Source organism: Balearica regulorum, chromosome 1 (genome assembly GCF_011004875.1).
Source record: "Balearica regulorum gibbericeps isolate bBalReg1 chromosome 1, bBalReg1.pri, whole genome shotgun sequence".
NCBI classification, from domain to species: Eukaryota; Metazoa; Chordata; class Aves; order Gruiformes; family Gruidae; genus Balearica; species Balearica regulorum.
Genome location: NC_046184.1, coordinates 68,503,847 through 68,527,843, shown reverse-complemented (window position 1 = coordinate 68,527,843; position 23,997 = coordinate 68,503,847). Strand labels below are relative to the sequence as shown.

Genomic DNA, 23,997 nt, shown 5'->3' with positions numbered 1-23,997 from the left:
ATGATCAGTTTTGTGTATTTGAGAGTGGGCGTTGTTTTCTCACCTAACGTATTTACATCCTAAGGAGTTTGTCCTGGAAAGTTCTGGAAGGGACACTGACATCTTCATAATTGCACAGCAGTGGCTCTGCTGTGTGTATGTATGGCAGTCTGTCTAGTCCAGAGTTCTGTCCCCAGTAATGCCCAAGACAGGGCTCTTTGGAGGAAAGAATGAGAAACCAAAACTGATCATTCCTTACCCAGCCATTAGTCCTGTGGCATAAAATTTAAAGCCCATCAAATTCAGGTAACTAACTATGAATATTCTTGTTAAATAGGATTAACTTTTTGTTAGCTAATTCTTGAAAGCATCTTTCCAGTTTCTTGGTTTCAATTGTATCAAGCGACAATGACTTCCAATACACTGTTTTCTACTGACAATAGCATTCCTTGTCTACCCAATGCTATTTGTAGTTTCATTAACTATATTCCTAATTTTTGTACAATGTAAATAAGACCATCTTATTCACCTTTTCCTATTCCATTTATTATTTCTCTTTCATGCAGCATTTTCTGTGCACTTTTTCTGAATTAAATCATGCCCTTTGCTCTTCAAATGCTAGTCATTCCATGTCCATGATCACTTTTAGTCATCTGTTTCTGCCCATCTTTTTGTAAATATTGTTATTAATCCTGTCATATTTAATAAGAAAACATACTGATTCTACAGATTGATTAAATCTTTAATTATTTTTCTGTGCAGATATATGCATCCTCCAAGTTCCCACAATGTGGAATATTTCTGTAAAAGAGTTTGTTATAATTCCAGTTTTTAACAAAAAACATTTTAAACGTCCTTTATGGGCACAGTAATCCTTCATGTATCTAAACTACCTCTAGCTGCCTACTGATGCAGGAAAAGAATGTTTGTTGTTTAGTTTCTAAGGTGCTGCTTCCCCCCCACACCCCCCAAGTGCTGGAAAAGCAGAAGGTAAGAAAGAGAGCTGAGATTTAAATTAGAGGGAAGCCTCATATTCAGGGAACCTTGGATTTGAGTGTTTTGTTTTTACGTATGCTTTGTGGGTTTAGAAAATTAGGTTGCAGTTGCTGTAGTTCTTTCAATAGCGTAGCATTTCATAATCAGTGCTGCAACTAACATTTTTGGTTATTGAGCACTTGACTATGTCTGGATTTTATTACAGTGTTGAACTATGGGGAAAGATACTGCCCCACTTACTAAAAAATATTTATTTTCTGTTGCAGTGTAAGACCTGCTCGGAGCCAAAACAAATAACCAGTTCCTCTGCCATCTATAGCAACCCCAACCTAATCAAGCCAATTCCAGTGAAGCCTAGTGAAAATCAGCATCAACGAATATCTCAGCAAAGCAAGGTAAAGTGTTTTGTGTGTTTTCTGCCTAGTGCTGCTGTAATCGAGTAGCCATTCACTGCAATAATTCAAGGTGAAACCACAGTAAGGAATTATTTTAATGAAAACCAAATCCGTTTTTTTACAAAAAGCCCTCAACCTCCACCATATGATGTGAAGCATATAAATTACAGGCATACTATCCTGATTCAAGGAAGAAATACTAGTCTTTCAATTTTCAGATGCTGCTTTGATTGCAAGCTGGTCTAGTCAATTGCTGGACCGCATTTTTTGTGTTCTTTTTCTTTAGGTGAATTCAGTTAATCTAAAAAAAGACTATCTCTTGATATATCTTAAAGCTAAATCATGCTGCAAAATCCTAAAAACTGAATTCAGCTGTGACAGGGAGATAAACAAGTGGCCCAGCTGCACACAAGGGGAGATTTCTGTCTCTTACTAATATTATACTGATGGCTGAAAGGGAAGATGCTCATTCATGGTATTTAAAGTGAAGCCACTGGTATCTCTCAAATTCACTGGTTTTCTCCCATATTAGCAGCTTGACAAGTGTCTTCTTGCCCTTCCTATGTGACAAAACTATTAAAAAGTCTCTTGGGAAAAAAGAGCATTGCAGCTTTCTCGGCTTTTCCTTGAATACTGGCTAAATATTGTCATCGCTTAATGTAACTTATGCATGAGGGAAGCTATGTTTACTTTTTTCCTTTGTACCCTCACAGAATGTGGATCCTGAACCACAGCACTTGTCTTTGACAGCACTGTTTGGAAAACAGGAGAAGCCAGATGTCTCAGAACCGCTTAATAAACAGCATCAAGAGAACCTTCCTGTTAGGCAGGGTGTGGTACGTTCACTGTCGTATGAAGAACCTAGCAGGCATTCACCCTCTGCAGAGAAGCAGCTTTGCCCCGCCATTCAGAAGCTCATGGTGCGTGGGACAGACCTTCATCCGCTTGCTGAGTTTCCTGAGAACCGACTCTGTGAAAATGGGAATATCCACCCTGTGGGTGAGACTTTCACAGGACTCTTCCAACCTGTGACTTCTCACAGTATTGCAACATCTCATGTAGTTCAGGATACCGCTGGCACTCAGAGCTTATTACAGAAATTACAGGGTCAGTCAGGGTCAGTGACTAAAATGGACCCCAGTGCAACAGGATCTGTGAACTCAACAGCTTCTGTGTTCAGCAGGACTCCTGCTGCTGTTGGAGCACCAGCAGCACCAGTAAACAGTATGAGCCAGCCACCTTTGGTGTATTTCAATGGTTCCCTACCAGGCCAGACTTTAGAGTCTCAGACACTTGGTAAGGAACAATCCAAACTTCCTAGACAGTCACTTTCTCTCTCTGGCAATCAAGCAGCCAATTCTGGGGTGATTTCACCTCAAGAGTTATTGAAAAAACTCCAGATAGTGCAACAAGAACAACAGTTGCCTGTGTCCAGCAGACCAACTTTGGCAGCTAAGTTTCCTGTTGTTACTCAGAATACCAATACACTGAAACCACTGGATTCCTGGATAGAAAAGGCACCGGGTACAGAGAAACAGAGCTCTCTCTTTCAGGTAAATGGGCAACTTCAGAATTTTAAATAAATAAATAAACTAAAATCTAGCAATCTTTTCAACTTGGAATTTTGTAAGGTTAGTCTTCATTTCATTTTGGCCGGTATATTCTTGTTACTGTCATCCTACGTGTTGCATGTCACTCATTTTGCAGGTGATAATTTAACAACATGAAGTAAGCTATGATTTACCAAGCTGTAATATTGTAAATACTAAAGGCTGCGTCTCTTGCACATTGATAATGACCAAAAATACCGCAGTCTTGGGTTTTTCCAGAGGCATTTTGAAATGTCACCTAGTTTTCAGTTGCCATACTTGGTCTCGGGCTGTCATGTGTAATTGCTGGTTATTGAGTGTAATATTTGGAGTTTAAGAATTATTTTTTCTTACAAAACTAGTCATAGCTTTCTCTGTGCAGGTATGTGTTCCTTTGTATGCCACTTGTTGAAAGTGCTTAAAAGGTCTCATTTTCTAACAGCAGTTTTTGGAAGTATTGGTATATTGCTGAATTAGTTATCTTGTACCGTAACTGCTACTTCTAGCTATTGATTAGCTATTTTTTTTTATTTGCTATGTTTTATTTTGGGAAAAAAATAAGTGTTGTGCCTGAATGCCTTCAAAAACCCCAAACCCCTTAATTCAGGTGATTGTGACCGTAACAGTCAGATTGGTATCTTAAAAAATTCAGGAGATGCCAAGAGACTGTGTCTCTCTCATGAATGCATTTTTCTGTTCTTCAGAAAAGCATCATGTGCAATTACAAAATGTCCCATCCTGGACAACTACTGTCTTTGTTAACAACTTTATTCTCGGTAGGATCTTCTACACTTGAATGTCTTTAAATATCCTGTTTGGGGATGAGCAAGCATCTAAGCCCCTTTTAACTTCCTTCATTGTGGCTAGACTGTCTTCAAGACTTGTGTTGTACTGGAGTCTGAGTTGTATTGTAGTGGATTCTAGAAGTTACTTACCCGAATGTTAAAGCATTCACCTTTTCAGTGTAAAGTTCAAAAGCGATTTTTCTATTGCAAATTCTTTAAAAGCTGAATTGAATACCACAGAATAGTTCAGCATGCTCCAAGAATCTTCCTTATTCTAGGAAGTTGTCCTACGTGTGCAGAGGCTGAAACAGTCGTTTAACAATTAAAGGGCCACATCTGCTACTAACGCTGTGACAGGTCAAGATTTCTAATTCCATGAGAGAAGTCAGAGGAAGATGAATTTGATATAGCAAGTAGCCATCATTACTTTTATTGTTTTAATTAAAACAGCATGACTTTGAATCTGTGTGGAAGAGTTTTGGGGGGATTAGTCATTGAAATTATTCAGGATTATTTACAGATAGTAATCTGACTTTCCAGTGGAGTACTAATGAATAACAAGAGGATCCAGAGGCACAAAAATTTGCTTCTTTTTTCACTGGGAATAGAACTTGCCTGCTATAAGTGAAAGAAATTATCTGAATCACTAGACATAAGACATTCCTACTTTGAAGATAAAAGTGACATGAGGCAAGTGCCAGGCTATACATTAAAAGCCATTATGCATAAATAAAAAATGGCAAATAAGCTGATATATTTTCCAATTAAAAATCTATATTGGTGCTGATATGGCTAATGACTTTGTGTATATTTGAAAATAAAATGATACCAGCATTAGTTGCAATATGGAAAGGGAATTACTGAGGTCTGACATAATGCAATTTCAGTAATTTGATGCTTGAGTACAAATATGACAGTAGCTTGAGAGAAGAGAAAAATCTTTACTGGAACAAGTCTCATTCACTGCGATTATTGCTGCAAGTTTGCCTTAAAAAAAAAAAACAAACCAAAAAGAGACTGTCTCACTTTGCATGGCTGTGAGCAGGCCAAGTAGATTGAGACTGCCTAGGCATGGCTTTACGGACTGACACAGCCACAGCTGCTACAAAACAGTATTAGATGCAGTTCTTCCAATACATTTAATATTGTTTATGAGAATTAATACATAGAATAAAAATGGTGATGAAAATAAGACTTATTATTGTTTAGGACACCTGAAGCTCTGCAATCGGGAAGGAATGGGCTCTTGTATGTGCAACAGATTGCCAGGAAAAAGAAAAGGGGGGGGGGAGCTAAAAATGAAGGAACAAGTCTCTATTCCTGTAGCATGCCATGAATTAGCCACATGAAATATTCCTACTTTTGAAAAAATAAAAAATTGGAAGATAAAAATTTGAAACAGCTTTTAAAATCAACATTAATCTTTTTATAATATCATCCTTGCTGTAGACCAAAGGCTTTAAGTGCTGCCATGCCTGCAGACAGACATTCAAGTGAAATTGAATTGGCACAAATATATCTGCACATGCTAATGCAAAATTGATCAAAGCACATTCTGACAACAAATGCAGCAAAAGGTTTGTTTTCTGTAATTATTTATCTTGTGGTATTGCCTCTTTTACTTCAATTCAGCATACAGAAAAAACAAATTCTAAAAAGTCTGACAGGAATAGAAAGGTATCTGGACAGTGTCTATTGTTGGAAAAATCGCATTAAAGGAACACACTAGATCCATCAGCAGCACTAAGAAAATGAAAGCAATAGTCTTTTCCACAATTGACACATTACAAGTCCAAGTTTAAATTGGTTTCTGCTGCATCTCCATATGGTGTCAGAACTGTGATCTCCCACATGGGAAGGAAGAGACCAGTTACCCAAAAAAAAAAAAAAAAAAAAAGCTGAAGAATAAGAATAATATGCTGAAGCGTTCGGTCTGGTCTGGTGCCAGCCCTATTCTGTGAAGTATTCCTTATGAGGACAGAGAGTAACATGTGCCTAAGATGCAATAAAAAAGCATTAATCTGCAGTGTGCTTTTAAGCATATGCTTTGCGTTAGGCATGAGTTGTCCTGATTTTAGATACATGCATGCTTAAGTGTTTATGTTAATCAGAATTATGTTTTTAAAAGTGCTTACAACAACCTTGACACAAATTTATGTTTTCTTCAGAAGGCCAATTATTTTGCAGCCCATTTTTCTCATTTCTTGGAGCGTTTTCCATCAAGAATACATTTTGTATGTAGTGTTACATCTTCTGAATATGCGCATGGTACCTAGCATCTTTGGTATGAGCATCGCACCATTACCTTTCAATTGTCCTCACTGCAGTTTCAGCATGAGATTGTAAACATGCATAAGAGGAATGCAATAGGTACATTAAACTTGTTTTGAAAAGTAATTTAAGATCCTGTAGTTAAACATCAATTAAAAAATTATGATTAAACTTGAAAGACAAAGCAATGTTAGCATTGTAGCCAGCTTTATTTTAACAGTAAGTGTCTTTAAAGTTCCTGAACCGTTCTTAGATTAAATATTCTTCAGTTTTAAGTAATGACACTAAAAACAGTTAGAGGCCCACAGCACCCATCGGGTGCTGATGTTCCAGAGGGGCACTTGATGCATGTGGGATTCTACACACGTAGGAAGCAACAGAGGGTGCCAGTTTGCGTTACAGGAGATCCAATACATACCTTAGTTCATAGTGTTAAGTGAATTTGCCAGCTATCATGTCATCTAGCTCCCAGCAGCCACACAGAATATCAAACACAGAATCATGGCATCATTTTGGTTGGAAAAGACCTTGAAGATCATCAAAACAGCTATCTTAGTAAGCAATTGTGGTTCAGAGAAGGAGTATTATATGCTGCAACGATTATTTTGCACTTCTTTTGTTCTTACTTCATTGCTGCACAACTGACCATAGACTCCTACTCTGTTATTAGTGACTCAGAGATTTAAGTGTTGACCTGATAAAGCTGGGGATAATTCAGTAGAAGCTGGATGAACAAGCAACTCTGGTTAGGTTCTGTGGGAAAGAAGTTGATCAACAGCATTTTGGAAGGGCTGTTACGTCTAGTGAGAAGTTACTCAAAGCTAAAAGATTGGCCCAAAGGCTATTGTGTCCCTACAGAGCATTTCAGCAAACGTATGGTGCTGTAGGAATTGCACGAGTAATGCCAAGGTCAGCGTCCCATTTTCTGGTGGGTGTTGTCCCAGTGACTGAAGGTGATCTGAACTAAATCTAAAATGAAAATTTGCCTTTATGTTAAAAAAAAAAATGTTTATGTACAAGCTTCTTAAATGACAGGAGCTTTGAGCATGAACTGTTAGCAAAAAATCCCCAACATTTTACGAGTGCTATACTGAAAAAATGATACATATATTTTCCATTCTTCTGACAGAAGTATTTTAAGTTTTGCAGTAGCCTGTAGACATTAGCTGTGTCACCAGTAGATGGCAATATTGCTTATTCCATATAGCTTCCATATGCTTGGCAAGTTCTACCCAAAAGCCATTTCTGTGCAGGGAAACCAAATAATTTTTCATATGTCTTTTAAACAACAGCATTATATGTGTTTGACAGTAGTCACTGTATACTAAGAGCACAGTTCGTCTCAGATTTTGTTTATTTGCCTTGGACTCGAGAGAGAAATGTCTTTTGATTTCGAAGGACGTGTCATCTGGGTCTTTGACATAGTCTCTCATAGATTCAGCTGTATTAGTGGGACAGTTCATCTCCTCCAGCTGCTCACCACCATCCCTTTGCTGGAGGTTCTTGCCCTTGGAGACCAGTGTGTATATTTTTTGTTTAAATCACATTAGGAAGAATCATCTGTTTTAAGGAAACCCTGCCAATTTTGCTTGAAGTAAATTAAAGAGAAGTTACTTCATCTACATGGATGAATAGAGCCAAAGCGTTGTGATAAGTGTCTGGAGGTAGTCAGTCTTCCACAGGCAGGAGAACAATCTTTTCACAGAGAACATCTGTGCACAATCTGAAGGTCTCGTTCCACATTTTGCATGAAACAGCATGAGATCTCAGTCCTCCTCATTACTTTCTATGTCTCTTTGTATTGTAGTCTAACTAACATTGTTTAGAAATGTCTTGGCTAGAACAGTCCTAACTAAGAAGTAAAACAAGCTACAAAAATATGAATGTTCTTCAATATTAAACTATGTTGTTTTGCACACCTAGGAGACAAACCTCAGTTTTATTTTCTTAATTGTAATTTTTCTTCAAAATTGAAATGTAACCCAAGACACAGAGTGAAGTGATGCAGTAGCCTTTCACCTTCATATGGTAGCAAAAAATCATGCTCCAGTCCAAAAGAGAGCAGCTTTGGTGAGCTTGTATTAATTCCTTTGTATGTTCTGTTCTTTAAAAAAAAAGGATATGTGAATAGCAAGGAGATGGCTGATTAGGATTAAGATTTATTACTGAAATTATCTGGAGAGAGAGCTCTAATATCTGCAAATTAAGCAAATAAACTTTCTGTTATATTGATAGTATTTGCTAGTCCTGGATGTTCTAGAGTTCCAAGATGCATTGCAAAACTCTTTGACACCTATCTTTGCAGGTTGGCATGGATAGGATACTGAGGAAACCTGCAGAACTGCTGCAGCATCAAGGTTTTCCTTCTCTTTGAGGGACTTTTTGATTTATGTCAACTGAGTGTTGGTTAGGAGTTGGTTCTGACAGTGCTACCAGCTCACTGTGGGTGTTTAGATAAATGACTTAATCTCTGTTTTCTTTTCCCTCTCCTTAAGGAAAATGAGAAGAAAAAAAAATACATACATATTTATAAAGTAATTTGAAAGTTATAATTGGAAAATACTTTCTAGTATTAGGTATGAAGATTAGTCTCTAATAATGGTACTTGCATGTAAGTATATTCTCAAAGATTACACTTAACAACCCACTGTCCCTATGTAGAAGACTTTACAGCTGCATTTGCTAAGAGTGTTGATATTTAATATCGTCTCATTTCTGTAATAAAATGCTTTTGTCCTCAGATCATTTGCCTATCAGACTTAATCACACTTGAATCCATTGCTGCAATCTCAAGCTGGATGGAAGACCTTTTTATCTAGAAAGAAATCATATATGTGGTCCGTATATGTGATTTCACACTACTGTGCAATCTCCAGCAGTCTCTGTACCTGTTGCTAATTAGTCTGCAGTTTTCATCATCTTTATTCCCATAAAATTAAGTAGGTAGGTTTAATTGACTTTATTTTTATATAAACAGGTAATCTCACCTCAACGCATTCCGGCCACTGTGACTCCTACCTTGTTGATGTCCCCCATGGTGTTCACTCAGTCTACACCTGCTCCACCAAAAGCAAATGAGAGAGGGGGGTTAGCAGCAGCAAACCAAGAACCTGCTGCCAGCTCAGCTAGCCTTCTCCTGCCACTGCAAACCTCAGAGCCATCTGTGGTCAACAGCAGCTCAATGACAAAGATGCAGCTGCAGGAAACACTGCTACACCTGATCCAGGTAAAGTGCCAAGAATCCTCCTACTTTGCTTAAAATCCGGATTCCCATTTCGATACAAGCACCCTATAATCGGTTGCATCGGTCTGTCTAGAGGCTAAATAAATAATTAAAACATACATTGAAAGTTGTGCTACTTATGGCTGCATGTTAACAGAGTGCTATAGCATAGACTGGGGTTGTGATAGCCTCTCCTTGCACACTGCTGGCTTAACTGCATTTTGATAAATCCATCTGAATTTAGGTTCAGGAAAGATAATAAATTTGACAGAAAAGAAAAAAGATGACAGAAAGCTTCATAAGGTCAGCCTATGAGCCAGAGAGATATCTATTATATTTTCAGCTAAGGATAAATAATGGGTGATTATCCTAGCTGCCAGATATTTCAGAGATGTGTGTTAGCAGTAAGAGGAATTCAGATGGGAAGTTAAAATTGCAGGATGAGTGTGAGCAACTTTAAAATATGAGATAGATAACCTAAAAATATACTAGTTGGGTATCATGAATAATTTTTTTGTTAACTTGTCATGTGATGAGTATTTGAAAAGTAGAAGTTGGAGAGATTATATAACTAAAGACCTGCTACAGAGCACAAGGAATAGAGACACAGGTTTAAGGGTGAAATTTTTAGGCCAGAACTATGTGCTTGTATGGCATTAGAACAAAAATAAAAGTCCATATTGGAATGTTGAAGTTACTTAAAATGCAATTTAAGTTACAGACCCAAAAAGAAAATAGTTATCTTTAACAAATTAGAGGCTTTTCTCATTTTTCCCTGTATTTTTGGTTTGGGATTAAAAATTAAAAATACCACATTATCCTGTCTTTGTATACTTGGAGCATCTGGACAGTAGTAAAACCATATATGAAATTAAAAGGAAACTAGTCAAGGAAAATTGGATTTTACTCTCTGAAACTGTACTTGTAAAATGTGTATTTGACCCTGCTGTTTTTGATGGTAGTTACGATTAACTGAGTTACCTGGAAGTTATTTACTACTAATTTCTTACCTGTTATTTTCCATTATATGAAAGTACAATCTCAGATGCTCCTGATTTTCCTCAAATAGTGTCATCATTTTAATTATCCTCTTATGTTTATGTGAGCTACTTAGGACGTTCTTTCTTACTGTGGGTTGACCCATTCTTGCAAAATGATCTTCAGAAGGAAAAAGTTAAACAAGCATCAGAGCAAAAGGAGCAGCATCAGCTAGGAGCATTAAGTCTAAAAGAGCTAAACAAGATGCAAGGATTTGCCCAGGTGGGATTTAGTATAGGATCAAAACCCTGGGTGTTTCACTGTTCCTTCAGACATACTTGGAATTACCACTGACCTGATGGAGGAAACTACTTAAGGAAATCCCTAGGTAAATGAGGGCAAAGAAGAAATTACAGGGTTGTTTCATCACCACGTTATTGTGCAAGAATAGTCGACTCAAATCTACTGTGAGTTTGGAAAATCTGCTTTCTGTGTACTTATTACTTCTTATAGAGATACAGTCATGTTTGCTGCAGTAAAGTTTATATTCATGTACAGTTCTTCTAAGACTACTAGCAAGGCTTGGAAATAATACATCTTTTTGGTGAGGGAAATAGCCTTCTATTGCTCGCTTTTTAAAATAGAGTAAGGTTGAAAGTATCTGGACCGTAACAGGGAAAACCTTCTAATCTCTTTACTCAAAATGCCTGTCGTGCACTAACAATTACCTGTTTTGTTTTTCAGAATGATGACAACTTCTTAAATATTATTTATGAAGCATATCTCTTCAGTGTGAGAAAGGCGGCAATGAAAAAGTCTATGTGAAAGATGATTTTAAAATTCAATTCCTATTGCTTCCTGAACTCCAGGAAAAAGGTTTCAAATTTTCCAAGTACGTTTACGTTTAAAGAAATGAATGGTCTTAGGCATTTTGCATACACGTAGATTTTGCTTGTTGGTGAGTACGTGCTGTACTGAGAAAGAAGCGAGCGGAAACGGATTGTGCCTTTAGGGAGGGGAGCGTCATGATGCTGAAGACTTAATCACAAAATATCTTAAATTATTTTTCTTACATTGATCCATACTTAGAATTGGTTTCCCTGCATAAGGTCTCAGTTCTGAGAATTCAGTTTCCTTTTTTACTTGCAGTGTGGTTATTCATCGACTAGGTACTGGTCATGGGTTTTCTCCAAGAGACGTCATAATGCGCGTGTCCTGATGAACGTGCCCATCTCTGACCACATGGTGGCAATGTTGGACTATTTTTAGGAACTTGAAAATCCGGGTGAAATCTTGGCAGAGCGAGTCTTGGGAAGACTGATCTATCATCGTACTTAGTTGTCTGCACAGCAATTTAGATGAAATGTCATGACTTTCTCCCAAATTTTTGTAGAAAAATCTTTTTCTATTTTAACAGGAATATTTTTAGCTAGCTGTAGAAATGGGACTCTGCAGGTGTTTTGAAGACTTGGGGTGGTGGGGGGGAGGGTTTGTTTCTGAATGTACTTGCTATCACTGTAGCTCTGGGGTGGCACTGAATTTCTGTTTCTATTATTCCAGATCCAATCTGCATTATTATAAGCAATGTACAGCTTTGTTAAGGGCAAGGCTACCTGGTGTAAAAGTCCTATTAAATTTTTTTTAGTGTGTTCCTGGAGCACAGTGATTTCATTGATCCATTTCTAAAGAAAATAAAATGGATAATCCCTACCATGTGCTGATTTATTGTACCATGGACTATGTATTCAGGATTGTTGGGTCACTGGTATTTGTATGACTTTAAAATGTTTTTACACGTGGCAGAAGACAACATGAGGTTTCAAATCAAGTAGAATAAATGACTGAAAGAAGTTTTATGTATATTTTTATTAGTATCTGCTGCTGAAATACCAGTTTACTACAGTTTAGTAATCCAAAGTTGTTGCTGAGGAGGCATTTTTGTGGGTGCAGAGAACCCATTCTGTAATCCATAAATGAGTGTACACTCTACTATGGGCATTGATGTAGGCACAACTCAGTAGCCTCATCTGTGAAGGATCTTAAATGTAAGTTAGGATGCACGTTTCAATTAGTATAGTTATAATGTATCAAACAGTTGCCCCCACCCCATACATCTGGCCTGCCTCTACTGTAAAAGTGTGATTTAGAGGGACAAGAAGGGGAATTTGCGCATATTCCTTGGCAAAGGCTTTAAATCAGTATTTTAAAAAAGTCAAGAGCTCTTCTCTTTATACACAAATTAATAACCCCAAGAGACTCGTGCCTACAAAACTGCTAGACTCTTCCTACACTAAGTAGTTCATAGAGAGCAAGTTGTGTTCTAGTTCGGTTTTGTTACCAAATTGCTTATGATTCTTGCAGATTCAGTGAAAAGAACATGTTGAGCAGATACTAGGAAGGGCAGACTTTAAAGATAGCAAGTCCTAATTCTAATCCTGTAGACGTAATAATTTATGTAGCCATTACAATTTTGGGGAATCTATTGAGTTAATTGGTATTATTTCTGAATTAACTGGTGTGGAAGAAATTGATCTAGCTAAAAGAGTTTGTATGAAACTAAATACATGCATACTTGGTGTTAAAGGAGGAGCTGCTGCCCTAGCATTCACGCACCATTCGTGGTGTCAGGCACACACACTTATTCTTGGGCATGCTTCTTCCTTCTTCAGGCTAGACCCCAGGTTTCCCACAGCAGAGTCTCAGGTGCTGGATTTTGTAAAGTAATTAATTTAATTGAAAGGTACAGCAGCAAGAACAGCACGGGCTGGGTGCTTCCAAAGAGAGGGACCCTGAACAAAGAAATCCCTGGGCAGTTATACCCTTGGTGCTCTACACACCTGCCCTTCCCACGCGGTCCACGCATCTTCTAGTCTGTTGGTGATTTTTGGTTTGGGGTTTTCTAACATCTAATGGGATTCTTTTTCTGTGTGCGGGCAGGCAGGCTCTTATCTTGTTGATTTGCAGTTCCAGCCAAAGGTTGGAGCCTCCTTATCTTCTGGTTTACGCTCCTTGAGCACCTGCCCTTGCTGGCGGAACATGGAGAACTGAAGAGTCCCAGACTTGGGAAAAACACTACCAGAACGTTCGTGTGATATCAAAATACTTTCCCATACTAAAAGACTAAACACTCTACCAGCTGCTAGGAAAATTACTAAGAAAAATACCTCTATTATGGCCTCAGGGCTTCAGCAAATCTAGCTACTCATGCTAAGTAAAGCTAAGCAAACAGCACAAATCACACCATATTATAATCTTAAGTAATTTATTCTAATTTAAACTTACTTATTTACGTTAACTAATATCCCTCAACATTTGGTGTCTGTGATGCTGGATTATCTGAGAGTGCAATTTAAAGATGATATTTAAGACCTCATTTGACATGTACAACTTCTGTAATTGGTGGGTAAAAATAATCCTTAAGCATCTCAAGCTGGGTTTGTGATATGTTTTCTAGTCATGGGGGAAACATTTTTATTTATAAAAAAGGCAAGTAGAAATTTTAAAAACATCCTTATTTATTGCTTTTCAAAGTAACATATCATTTACAAAAATTAAAGGCTTGTTTTCTAAAACATCTTCTGTTAACTCTTGATGCTTGTGACAGCAGTAGTATTGGCACTGTGTTCAACAAGCTGGGGCTTATCTTGAAGCAGACAAGGAGGGAGCTAATTCAGGGTTTCTTCTCACTGCCCTCTCTCCTGGTTACATATATGCCAAGTAGCTCTGATGGAGTTGGATTTCTCTCACTGGGATTGTTCAGGAGGCATAACTTGCCTTGTGTGGAGTGAAGAAAAGAAGGGTATTTGCTAAAGAAGGGAGGTGCTGTTTTAGCTGACTTGTGTGCTTACCAAGAACAACAGAGGTAGGAAGATAGAACAGGCTCAGAGAGAAATTCTGAATTTTATGAGAATTGAACAGAAGAGGAAAAGTAGTGAGAAAAATGAAGCCAAACTTTCTGTCTAGGTTTCCATTGCAGATTCCAGGATTTGCTTCTTTGGAGGCATTTGGGAATTGGAAACTGAGCTTGGAGTCGTACCAGAGTGTGAAGCTGTGCCATGCCCCTTCCTCTTTTCTTTCTACCGCAAACTGAAGTATCTGTCTCAGAAAAAGGCTTTTTCCAGAAATGTAGTCGGAGCCTGCCAGTACCCTGGAAAAGCTGGAGGATGCTCATGCAATACTGAAAACTTAATCTCTGCCTTTTGGTATTGTGTTTTGTTTAATAGTGTTTTATCAGCTGGGACTGTCTCTTTATGCAGCCAGATCTGCGCATGATGCCAAAAAGTTTACTTTGGGTTTGATAGATCAACTCTGAACTAGAGTGGTTCTGAACACTGGGGTTCCCCTATTTTTTTTTATTTTTTTTAAGATGCTGTTAGAATTAGCGAGCCCTTAAGCTAGCAAGGCCTTTGGAGAGGAAAAGGCCACAGCAGTTAGGATTGCCTTTCTTTGGGCCTGGTTGGTTGGGGTTTTTTCCTCTGAAAAAGGAAAAAAGGTAGCAAGCAGAAAATCAGAAGGTATGTAGGATCATATTTACTCTGCTTTAGGTGATTCCACAGTGTGCATGTGTAATATTTTCTTATTTTCTGTGTATTTCTTAATACACTGCTGGGTTTGGGTTGGGTTTTTTTTTCTTCCAGTAGAATGAATACCTTGTAAAGTGGGTCTTAGCAAGAATTCCAGAAGTTGCAGCAGTGCTTTATGCATTAATCCCAGTCTCAGCCTTGAATTGGTATTAGTTTTCAGTGTAGTGCCACTTAACCACTGTTCACTTCCTTACAAAATTCCACACCTATTAAACTGGAGTGAGAAGACGAGGAGTAGAAAATCAGTGACATACTGAAGTCTGTCAGTGTTTATCATGGAATCGGTAATATTCAGTGGAGGCATCCAAATCTTTCCTCAGGCCCCTCTCACAGAAAATTCAAATCCTTAATTTGATTTTTATTCATTAGCTCTCCCTTGCTCCTCTATTTACTCCTCCTTGTTGTAGCTGCAAAGGGGATAATTAAAATTGTACAGCAAAATAAAATTTTCCAGGAGCAGGATGCAGCTGAATAGGCAGGATGCTTCATCTCCTCTGACAGCCTATTTAGAACATGAGCTTTGAATTTCAGTCATGAAAGCGACGAGTATTCTAGATATCTTTGTCCCTTTAGGATATTAAATTCATAGTTTAATATTTTAGCAAACTTAGAGATCTTTGCTGAGGAAAAGGCAAAATTGAAAGACGTTTTTCAGTAAGCATTTGAGGCTCTAATGTAGAAAATGTTATGAGATGGCAGCTTTACCCAGAGGGATTCCTGAAACCTAGAAAAAGGCAAAATTCTAGTCTTGGAGATGAATAATGCACTAAAAAAATTAATCCTCAGTTAACCTACAGTAAACTTTACTGCTAATCTTAAGGACTTTTAAGAGACTCTTACAAGTCCTTGCCTTTTCCAGACTGCTACGGATATCTCTAACAAGCTTGTTCTGGCCTCTAGACGTAAATCTGTGCACAGCTGAGTTGGGAATATAGGAGGAGGGAGCTCGGCATATACAAACAGGAGGAGGAAAATGTGGTTTTGCAAGACATTGAAGAAACAAAGGCTGTAGCTTTATAAACACTTTAAGCTGGCTCTGCTGCTGAAGAGGCAGCCCGTCGCAGCCACCCACTCCTAGCTGCTCATCCCTGCTCCCACACCAGTCTTTCCTTCCTTTTTCCTTTATTTTTCTCCTTTTTTATGTTGATTAAGATGGCTGCGTGGTAAAACGTATTGAGCAGAATTAGTCCAGGTTCAGACTTCTTCCACACCAAGGTTAGTTTTAACTTAGATGAGTTCAGGAGCCCAGGCACCTGTACCAGTGTATGGATAGGGGGGTGCAGCCGTGGGGATATATGGGTGGGATGTGGGGAGAAGAAAGCGAGGCAGGAGACTTGAGCTGCAGCACTGCCTGAAACTAACCTGAAGCTTTTGTGAAACCGTGATCTAAAGGCCTTTGCCTCTTCACCGACATTAAGACTTGGAAGATGGCACAAAGATCAAAATATGACTTTGTTGTTATTCCCTACCCTGGCTCTGTGTGGAAATCCATTAAAGTGTTTGCAGATACCTTCACAAAGGGTAACTGCTGTTCATGGGTACTACTAATCTCTCCAGGCTCTCTGCCGGGCCAGTGGAAAGACAGGATCCTCTTGAGGGCAAGACTCAGTACAAACCTAATTTAGCCTGGGAGATTAGATTGGCTGGGCTAAAGTTAGTCTTTGCAAACACCTTCCCCACCACCACCATCTTGTACTTAACCAGGACTGCCATCAGAGTCAGCCCCTACCTTTCCTCACAATACAGCAGATGTTTGGGTGAGTTTTCCCTTTTTTTTTTTTTTTTTTTTTTTTAATAAATTTAATGGAAACTGTACCATCAAGCCTGAACACACTGTTCAGATATAAATCTGCCCAGCATGGAAGTGAATGTGAAATGCAGAGCCAGATTGCTTTTGTACGTGTAGCTGAGAAAACTACTGAAACAAGCAGGAAATAAGCACTGGAAAGATAAAGGGATGAGAAAAAAAAGAGATTTTTATGTCATTTTAAACAATAGCTTTTGGAAAAAGTGTGTCCAGTATATGAACACCTTTATAGCTGTTATGGAAAGAAAAAAGAGAGCTATTATAGAGAGGAATAGTTGCAAGTAATTTCCATGCTTCTTCCTTTTAAAACGTAAGCAACATCGTAAAAACTTCCAGGGAATGAATTTAGAATAAACACCTGGAGTACACAATAGGAAGTCACCACACATTTTTTGAGAGGAGCAGCTTCAGTCATACATGTAATAAAAAAAAAAATTTTTGAAACTGTTTGAGACATATACTAATTAAAAGCCCTTTTTACTATATTTGGACACAAATTCCACAAAAAGCAAAGTAAGCTTTGCGTTCAGAACAATGTGTCTGCACGAACACCACCAGTCAATAAAGGCAGAAGAGAAAACCCTCTGGCATGTGGTGACTAAACAAAAGTCAAGAAATAGAAAGGATGACATCTTACTATCAGGGGTAGAATAGGAATAAGAATAAGAATAAGAATAAGAATAAGAATAAGAATAAGAATAAGAATAAGAATAAGAATAAGAAGGCTGTTTCAGTTGGAGCCTGTTTTCAAGCCATGAGGGAACTATGGGAAATGATGGCAAAGTCCTACAGCTGCTACGATGTACACAGAGGGATGCTAATCTCATCATTAGATCATACATAAATATTAATGCTTTTCCTGCCCAAGTGCCGGCAGCCTGCTCCATAGGCCCACGTGCTGAATGCAGAGTTGCTACGCGTTGCCTTGAACTGATGCTGCTGCACACCTCTGTTACACCACGTAGCTGTGCGCACAGCTACCGGTACTGTATTTCTTCACCTGATACTGGAAATCTACTTCTGAAATGTACTAAAACAGAGATAGATATTATTATTATGATGGCACTTCAAAAACATACCCACCTGTGTGTTTTTCTTCAGCACTTGCCTGTAAATAAACATTTAGAGGGAGAGAGGAAAGGAGCATGCAGGCTCTTGGCAGCACTCCCAGCGTAGGGCTACTCAGGCTGGGAACAAAAGTTCTGTTTTCTTTCATTTTTACTGCTGCTTCAGCCTGGCTCACTAACAGCTGCTGCCTTTCCACTTAGAGCAGTAGCCCCAGACCTACCACTTAGTAAAAGTGCCTGCATTTCTCATTCATCTGAGAAAGTTGGGGGGTTTTATGCCTGAGGCTCCCCTCTCAGGTTCTTATCAGGGAAGTCCTGCCTCTCCTGGCTTCTCCCATGGATGCAGCGAGCTGTGGCCAGGAGTTTGAATTAGAGGATCCGTCAGGCTGTGGTATCATAACGTAATTCAGGGATCCCATACTTAATGCTTGCTGTTAGGCAAGAGAGCTATAATTCCCATCTCTTAGAGCTATGTTTGCAAGCAGGATCAGCCGCTTGTCCCTGCTGTCTCACCTTCTTGTGATACACCTTCCCCTGTTTCTACACCTGAAGGCTCAAACCTAATGCTTCCAGGTAACCTGTGTCCTCTTTCCTACCACTGCCTCAATTCCTGGAATCTCCACCTCCAGTTCCTCCAAAGCAGCAGCTCACAGGGAGATGTTTGCCCATGTCTGCCATGCAAGCATAAGCCGTCACCACATACTGCTTTTAGGTGGATCACATCTTACCAAAAAATGTGTGTCACAACTTCGGAATGTCTGGACAATCGCAACAGCACCAAAGATGCAGATGATGTCTCCTGTAACAAATAAAAGCTTTATCTTTGAGAAAAGTCCCTGCAGGAATCGTAAAGCATGAGCTTCATCAATGGAAGGGTAGAAGGAATGAGTAGAAGCATAAAGAAAATGAGAAATCTCCACTTAACTCCTCTGACTGAGAGATACGAAGAAACGCTGGCTACGTACAGTAAGGAAAGGATAGTGAATAATTATAAATAGAAGTGAAAGCTGGGAATTTTCAGCTCACCTGTAGGGACAGAAGTGAAGGTGTGGCAATTGGAAGAGGAAGCAGGGAGATGGAAAAGCACAAATGAAACACGATTTTGTTCAGGAAAACTTTCACTTCCTTGTATAAAAGCAGAAATTTAGAGAGCATTGCAGTCAGAAGAAACACTAAGCTAATCCCTGGCTGGGGGCGGGGGGGGCTGCTAAATCCAGCAGGCAAACGTTCTTCAGTGTCAAGTGCATTGAACCAGCCAGATGACCAAAGACGAAAACCATAAGCACTCATTTCTGAGACATCACTAGACAGTCAAACCAGAGCCGACTTGGCAAAGCAGAGCGTTCCGCCAGTGCATACCTTGAAGAAATCAACTCATGAAATGGGAAGATTTCAGAGATAAAATACCACCTTAGGAGGAGATAGAAGGAGAAAAGTTGGGGGCTCTTCTCGTCACACCATAACAGAATGTTTAATTACATTGGTGCTGAGGGGGCAGGTCTGAATATACAGGTAGTGGGCTGGGGAGGATGGGCAGGTTCAGGTACAGAGTGGAAGGACACAAATAGTCTAGTCAATATTTCACACAAAGCGATCTGCTCTTTTTTTCGGAAGGATGGCAATAGTGGTGATTTCATAATCCACTTAAACATCTTTGGATGAGAACTCGTATATGATTTTCAAGGATTTCTACTCCTTACATATATTTTTTGTCTTCAGCATTGCTCTAAAAGTGCTTTTACACAAATAGCTAGACAGATACAAAGTATCTAGAAGTGCTTTTTATACAAATTACCCTTGCAAAGGAGAGAGAAGGAACTATCATCTCCATTTAAAATGGACGTGAAGAGTGGTTCCATAATGGGTTTATAGAGGTCACAGAAGAAGTCAAGAGGCAAAGGCAGAGACTGATGCTCACTTGCGCCTCACTGGGGCTTCACTCCTTTCTCCATCACTTCATTTTTGTTTACGGCAAACAGAAAAATCCCTCAGTCCAGCCCAAACTGCTCTGTTTCCCAGATGCAGCACTTCATAAGAGATCAGCGTGTCGTGTAGGTGGAGAAAACTGGAAAAAGCAAGGAACAGACAGAGGCAACAGCAGCAGCCTAGCGACCAAAAATGAGTGCTGACAAATGCAGGGTTTCTGATGTGATATTTTTTCCCTTTGCAGGTGCTACATGAGCCAGCAGGAATCCCTTCCCCTCTCCCTTCCTCTGCAGCATCCCGCAGGCTGGCGTGTGACAGCCTCATGCGCCCTTTGCCTGTCGTAGGCCAGACGGATGAACAAAGCTAGCAGGAGCGAACGGAACAGCGACAGTATTTTCATAGGCAATTCCCGTATTGATCAAAAAATAAACTACCGTTGCTGCGAAATGTACTCTCTCCAGCTGTGTAATAGAGACCACGCTGAAGAGGCCAGTCGGTGCAAGTTTCCCGTTAGCCTTCCCGTCCCATTAGCGTCTGCTCGTCCCTCGGCTCTTTGCTCGGAGTCGCTGATGTGATTTGCGACGTGCTGCTGACAAAGCTGCTGTTGTGCTTCCTCCTTAGAAATGTTTCTCTTCTGCCAGATGACTGCAGCAGCTTAATGGGAGTCTTAAAGGGTATTTTAATGGTCTGTCCAGAAGTGAGCAATCGCTACTGGCATTTCAGAAAAGACCGGAATTGACAAAAAGTTCATTTTCAGTGGGACAGGAAAAGGAAAAACCTCCCACGTGTTACCGACTTCCCCACAAGTGCAAGTTTGACAGAATAGGTTGGACTACTGAGCTATCAAGATCTGTGTCTGCCCCTGTCCTTTGCCACCCTAGTCTTCATGCTTCAGGAAAAGCCCACGGCCCAGCGTAGCGCTGCTCAGCAGTGGCAAAAAACACCGTGGGTGATAAAACATCTTCCTGACTTCTCGCTTCATCTACACAGAGCCCCTGTACAGAGATTGAGCTCGCTGTGTGCTCCCAAGCACATTATCTGCATTTATTTCTACACCTTATTTGCCCTGAACTGCCATACACACAACTCGCGATTTTCTAGTGCTAATAACAATTTTCTACTTGGTTAACATGTGCAGCACCATACTAAATCCAGCTAATTGGTGTTTTCTCTGCCAGAAAGCAGGAAAAGAGCTCCACGGCTATTCTAGCCTGTCAGCTTTCCTAGCCCTCCTAAGCAATCAATTCTAAGGAGTTTTAGTTACATCAACCTCCTCTGCTTCCATCCTATTCCATACTAAATGTGTTAGGTAATTATTTTTTTCATCTTTTAGCCCCCGTATGACCAGCAGCCTGCAGTATTTGAAAGCCTGCTGGCTTCCCCCCAGCATTTTGGGAGGACTGTGAAAATAGTGAGCTCCTTTCTTGCCTGATCACCCTCAACAGATGTTCGTGTCAGTGAGATGAGAAAGAACAACAGCCTGCCCTTTGCTGCTGGAGACCATCCTGGGAGGGAAGGCTTTGGAGCGAATAACCTTTGCATTTTCTGCTTCTGCCTGGGTAGATGAGGAGAAAGCAGCTGTTGGTAGATGTGAAGCCAGACATTAGCACACAGGGAAAAAATATCAGCAGAGCTCTGGAAAAACTCTAGAAGACAAGTGGGAGCTTATGGCACTTTAAGGATGGGACAAAGCTGATGAGAAATTGAGGACTGTGGCAATAGCCACGGCACAGTTTGCTAAGTCCTGGTCTCTGTTTACCTGTCTGGGGTGTGAAGAGTGCTAGGTCTCTGGCTTCGTGTACTGCCCTGCCGCAGCCGGCCTCAGGAATTCACCTCCTCAGTGAGCTGGAGCTTGCAGGGTGGAGGTGCAAGCTGAGTAAGGGGAATTTGCTGGAAGAGGAGAGCAGGTGGAGTGTCCTGGCATAGATGGCTGGCCCTGTGTCTCGGTGATGGAGAGCAGATAACCGTACGGCTGCATAACAGCGTATGCTGTAAAACCCAACTGCTGTGTTAGGTTGTTGGTTTCCCTCCAGCACTGGGCTCCACATGGGTAGGTGACACTCAGCGACTAGTAGAGTCGTATATAGCTGGAAAGCGCAAGGGGAAACTTGAATATGACCTGCCTGACATAATAATTTAGACTACGTACACCACTAATGCTGAAAAGGCAGGTCCCTGTGCAGCATGGCGTGCCGCTGCTGCCGGGTCGCAGCCCCCTCCGCACAGCCACGGCTGCTCAGCTGAGCGCGCTTCTGGGCTGCAATGGAAACATCACCTACCTCTGCCCAGGGCTCTCCTGAGACATGACACCCGCAGCGGGGCAGGTCCGGCGCGCTGGCAGAGGCCGCCGTCCCTCTCCCTCCCAGTTAGGTGCAGCTCTCGCCTACCCTGCAAAAGCCGCCGCAGGGACCTGCCCCTTCAAACCAGCATTTGCCAGAGCTCCTGGGCCAGCACTGCCAGAGCAGCTTTGCTGACTCCATCCATCAGGGTCTCTCAGATATGATCTTCATTTCTTGCAATGTAGTGCTTTGAAAATGGACAAAGACATCGTGATCTAATGGCTGTTCTAAGTGCTCAGAGCAGAAGTGCTCCACCAGAATTACTGCCTGCAAGCTGCAACACCCATTTCACCGCTGCCTGCTATGACATTTTGGACCTTACACAGGCATAAAGTAGCTTAGTGGCTGTCAGAGTGTGAGACTGTACATTACAGTACAAGAAGAGACAGGTAATGCTTTTTCTTTCTAAGGGATTTATACGCCTGGTGAGCAGAGCAGATCCAGGTTTAAACTGCAGCTAGAAAAGGGAATCACTCCAAACTGAGAACGCCAATTAACTCCAGCATCACTTGAATGAATTAAGCTAAGGTCAGAGCTGCAGCAAGCAACCATCACTAATGAGATTTCAGTGCCACTCTGCCTACTTTATGCACATCAGATTTCCTGCAAAGGAATCCCTTGGGGCACAACTGTTTGGCTTCTGTCTCAAACTTCAGGAGCCTCTGGCTCAGAAAGATGTTAACTTCAACCAGAAGGCAGGCAGTTGGAGGGCTTCTTCAACAAACGTCAGATGATTTTAGACAGACATCATGACTTGGAATTTGAATTTTCTTTTTTTGCAGCATATGCGTGCATTATTTATTTATCTATACCTCTGGTAATCCTAAATTCCACTTTTTGTCATGGACGGTGAATGCAGTTCTTAGTTTTATTTCAGGCGTGCTGCAGATTGCTCTGTCCCCGACCCAAGCAAATGGTTTGTCGAGCTGTCCCTATCTCTCTACTGACTGTCCCGTGTGCTGCCCAGATGCTGACCACAGCAGGAGGAAGCAGAATAAGCTAGGCTGCTAGAAACTGATTTTTTTCAGACATATCCTTTGCACACTGTTACACCTTCCAGCAGTAAGAGAGAGATTATTTGCTCTCATAACGTATGTGCCTAGACCAGGCTAAATCCTCGTGAGCCACTCTTTCCCAAGGGATTGATGTTCTCCTTGGCTGGCACCCCTGTTGGGAGGAGACGGCTGCAACCTGGAGAGCCCTCAGCCACCATGGGGGGCTCCCGGCTCCATCATCCCACACTGATGGGGGTTAAAAACATCGACAAAAACTGCAAGTGAGAAATGCGCTGGTTTACTTCCTCAGCTAATTTGTGCTCCTTGAAGGAAATCAAAGAAGGTGTTTGATGATCCTTCTGGGTACAACATGATTTGTATCTTCATCCTTTTGGGGCAGGCTCACAGCACGAAAACCCCTGGGGTGGAGGGGAATTCTCTTTGAAAGCCGCTCGCCGAGCGAGACCCTGTCAGATGTTGAAGGGAGGAAGAATGAGCGTGTGTTATGAAAGTTGGCAGGTGACTGAGCTAACTACGGACTCGGAGGCAATTTAGGGTGACGGAAAGTGACTGGAATTGTAACCAGAGGTTAAAAGGAGACAGTGCCGGCACTGCCGTGCTCGGGTGGGCTGAAGACCCTTCCCCGTCAGGCCGCTGAGCAGCCATAGCTCAGGGAAACACCTTTCACGCTCGCCGTGGAGTAATTCCGGAGCAAAACGCAAGCTGCTGCTGATGGTGTTAATCTGATGTGGAAAGGGTCCTTGTGGACCCTTCCCCCACCCTTTTCTCTTCTTCAAAACTGTCAGGGTATTTTTAATAACAATTGATGGTTGCCTAAAATTACAAAACATGTTTTCATTAATATTCATGAAAGAATGGACTGTTTTTATCTACACCTACATCAATGTGTGGTAAAATGTATCCAAAGCCCAGCTTTTATCTTTAATCACACTGAAACTGATCGCCTCTGATTTTTGTGGGGGAAAAAATAGTCCTGTTTTCAAAGGAGAAAAGCATGAAATGTTATAATTTGTAACCTAGAATTTTGGCAAAGCTGCTTCCTT

At 40.6% G+C, this 23,997-nt stretch overlaps 1 protein-coding gene across 2 annotated transcripts in view; it reads left to right on the top strand.

Moving 5' to 3' along the window:
* Positions 1-20,066, top strand: part of DCP1B (decapping mRNA 1B) — a 54,358-nt gene extending 34,292 nt beyond the window's left edge. Inside the window, exons 6-10 of one of the 2 annotated variants that reach the window (XR_012836150.1) lie at positions 1,242-1,370; positions 2,084-2,923; positions 8,993-9,241; positions 10,961-11,108; positions 19,844-20,066. Coding sequence is in view for 1 of the 2 variants with exons in the window: in XM_075756918.1 (XP_075613033.1) it covers positions 1,242-1,370; positions 2,084-2,923; positions 8,993-9,241; positions 10,961-11,041 (1,299 nt within the window). In the remaining variant the exon portion in view is untranslated. Of the gene's footprint in view, positions 1-1,241; positions 1,371-2,083; positions 2,924-8,992; positions 9,242-10,960; positions 12,067-19,843 lie in introns of those variants that run through there. The other variant, XM_075756918.1, reaches the window with a different exon arrangement.
* Positions 20,067-23,997: the final 3,931 nt, after the last annotated feature.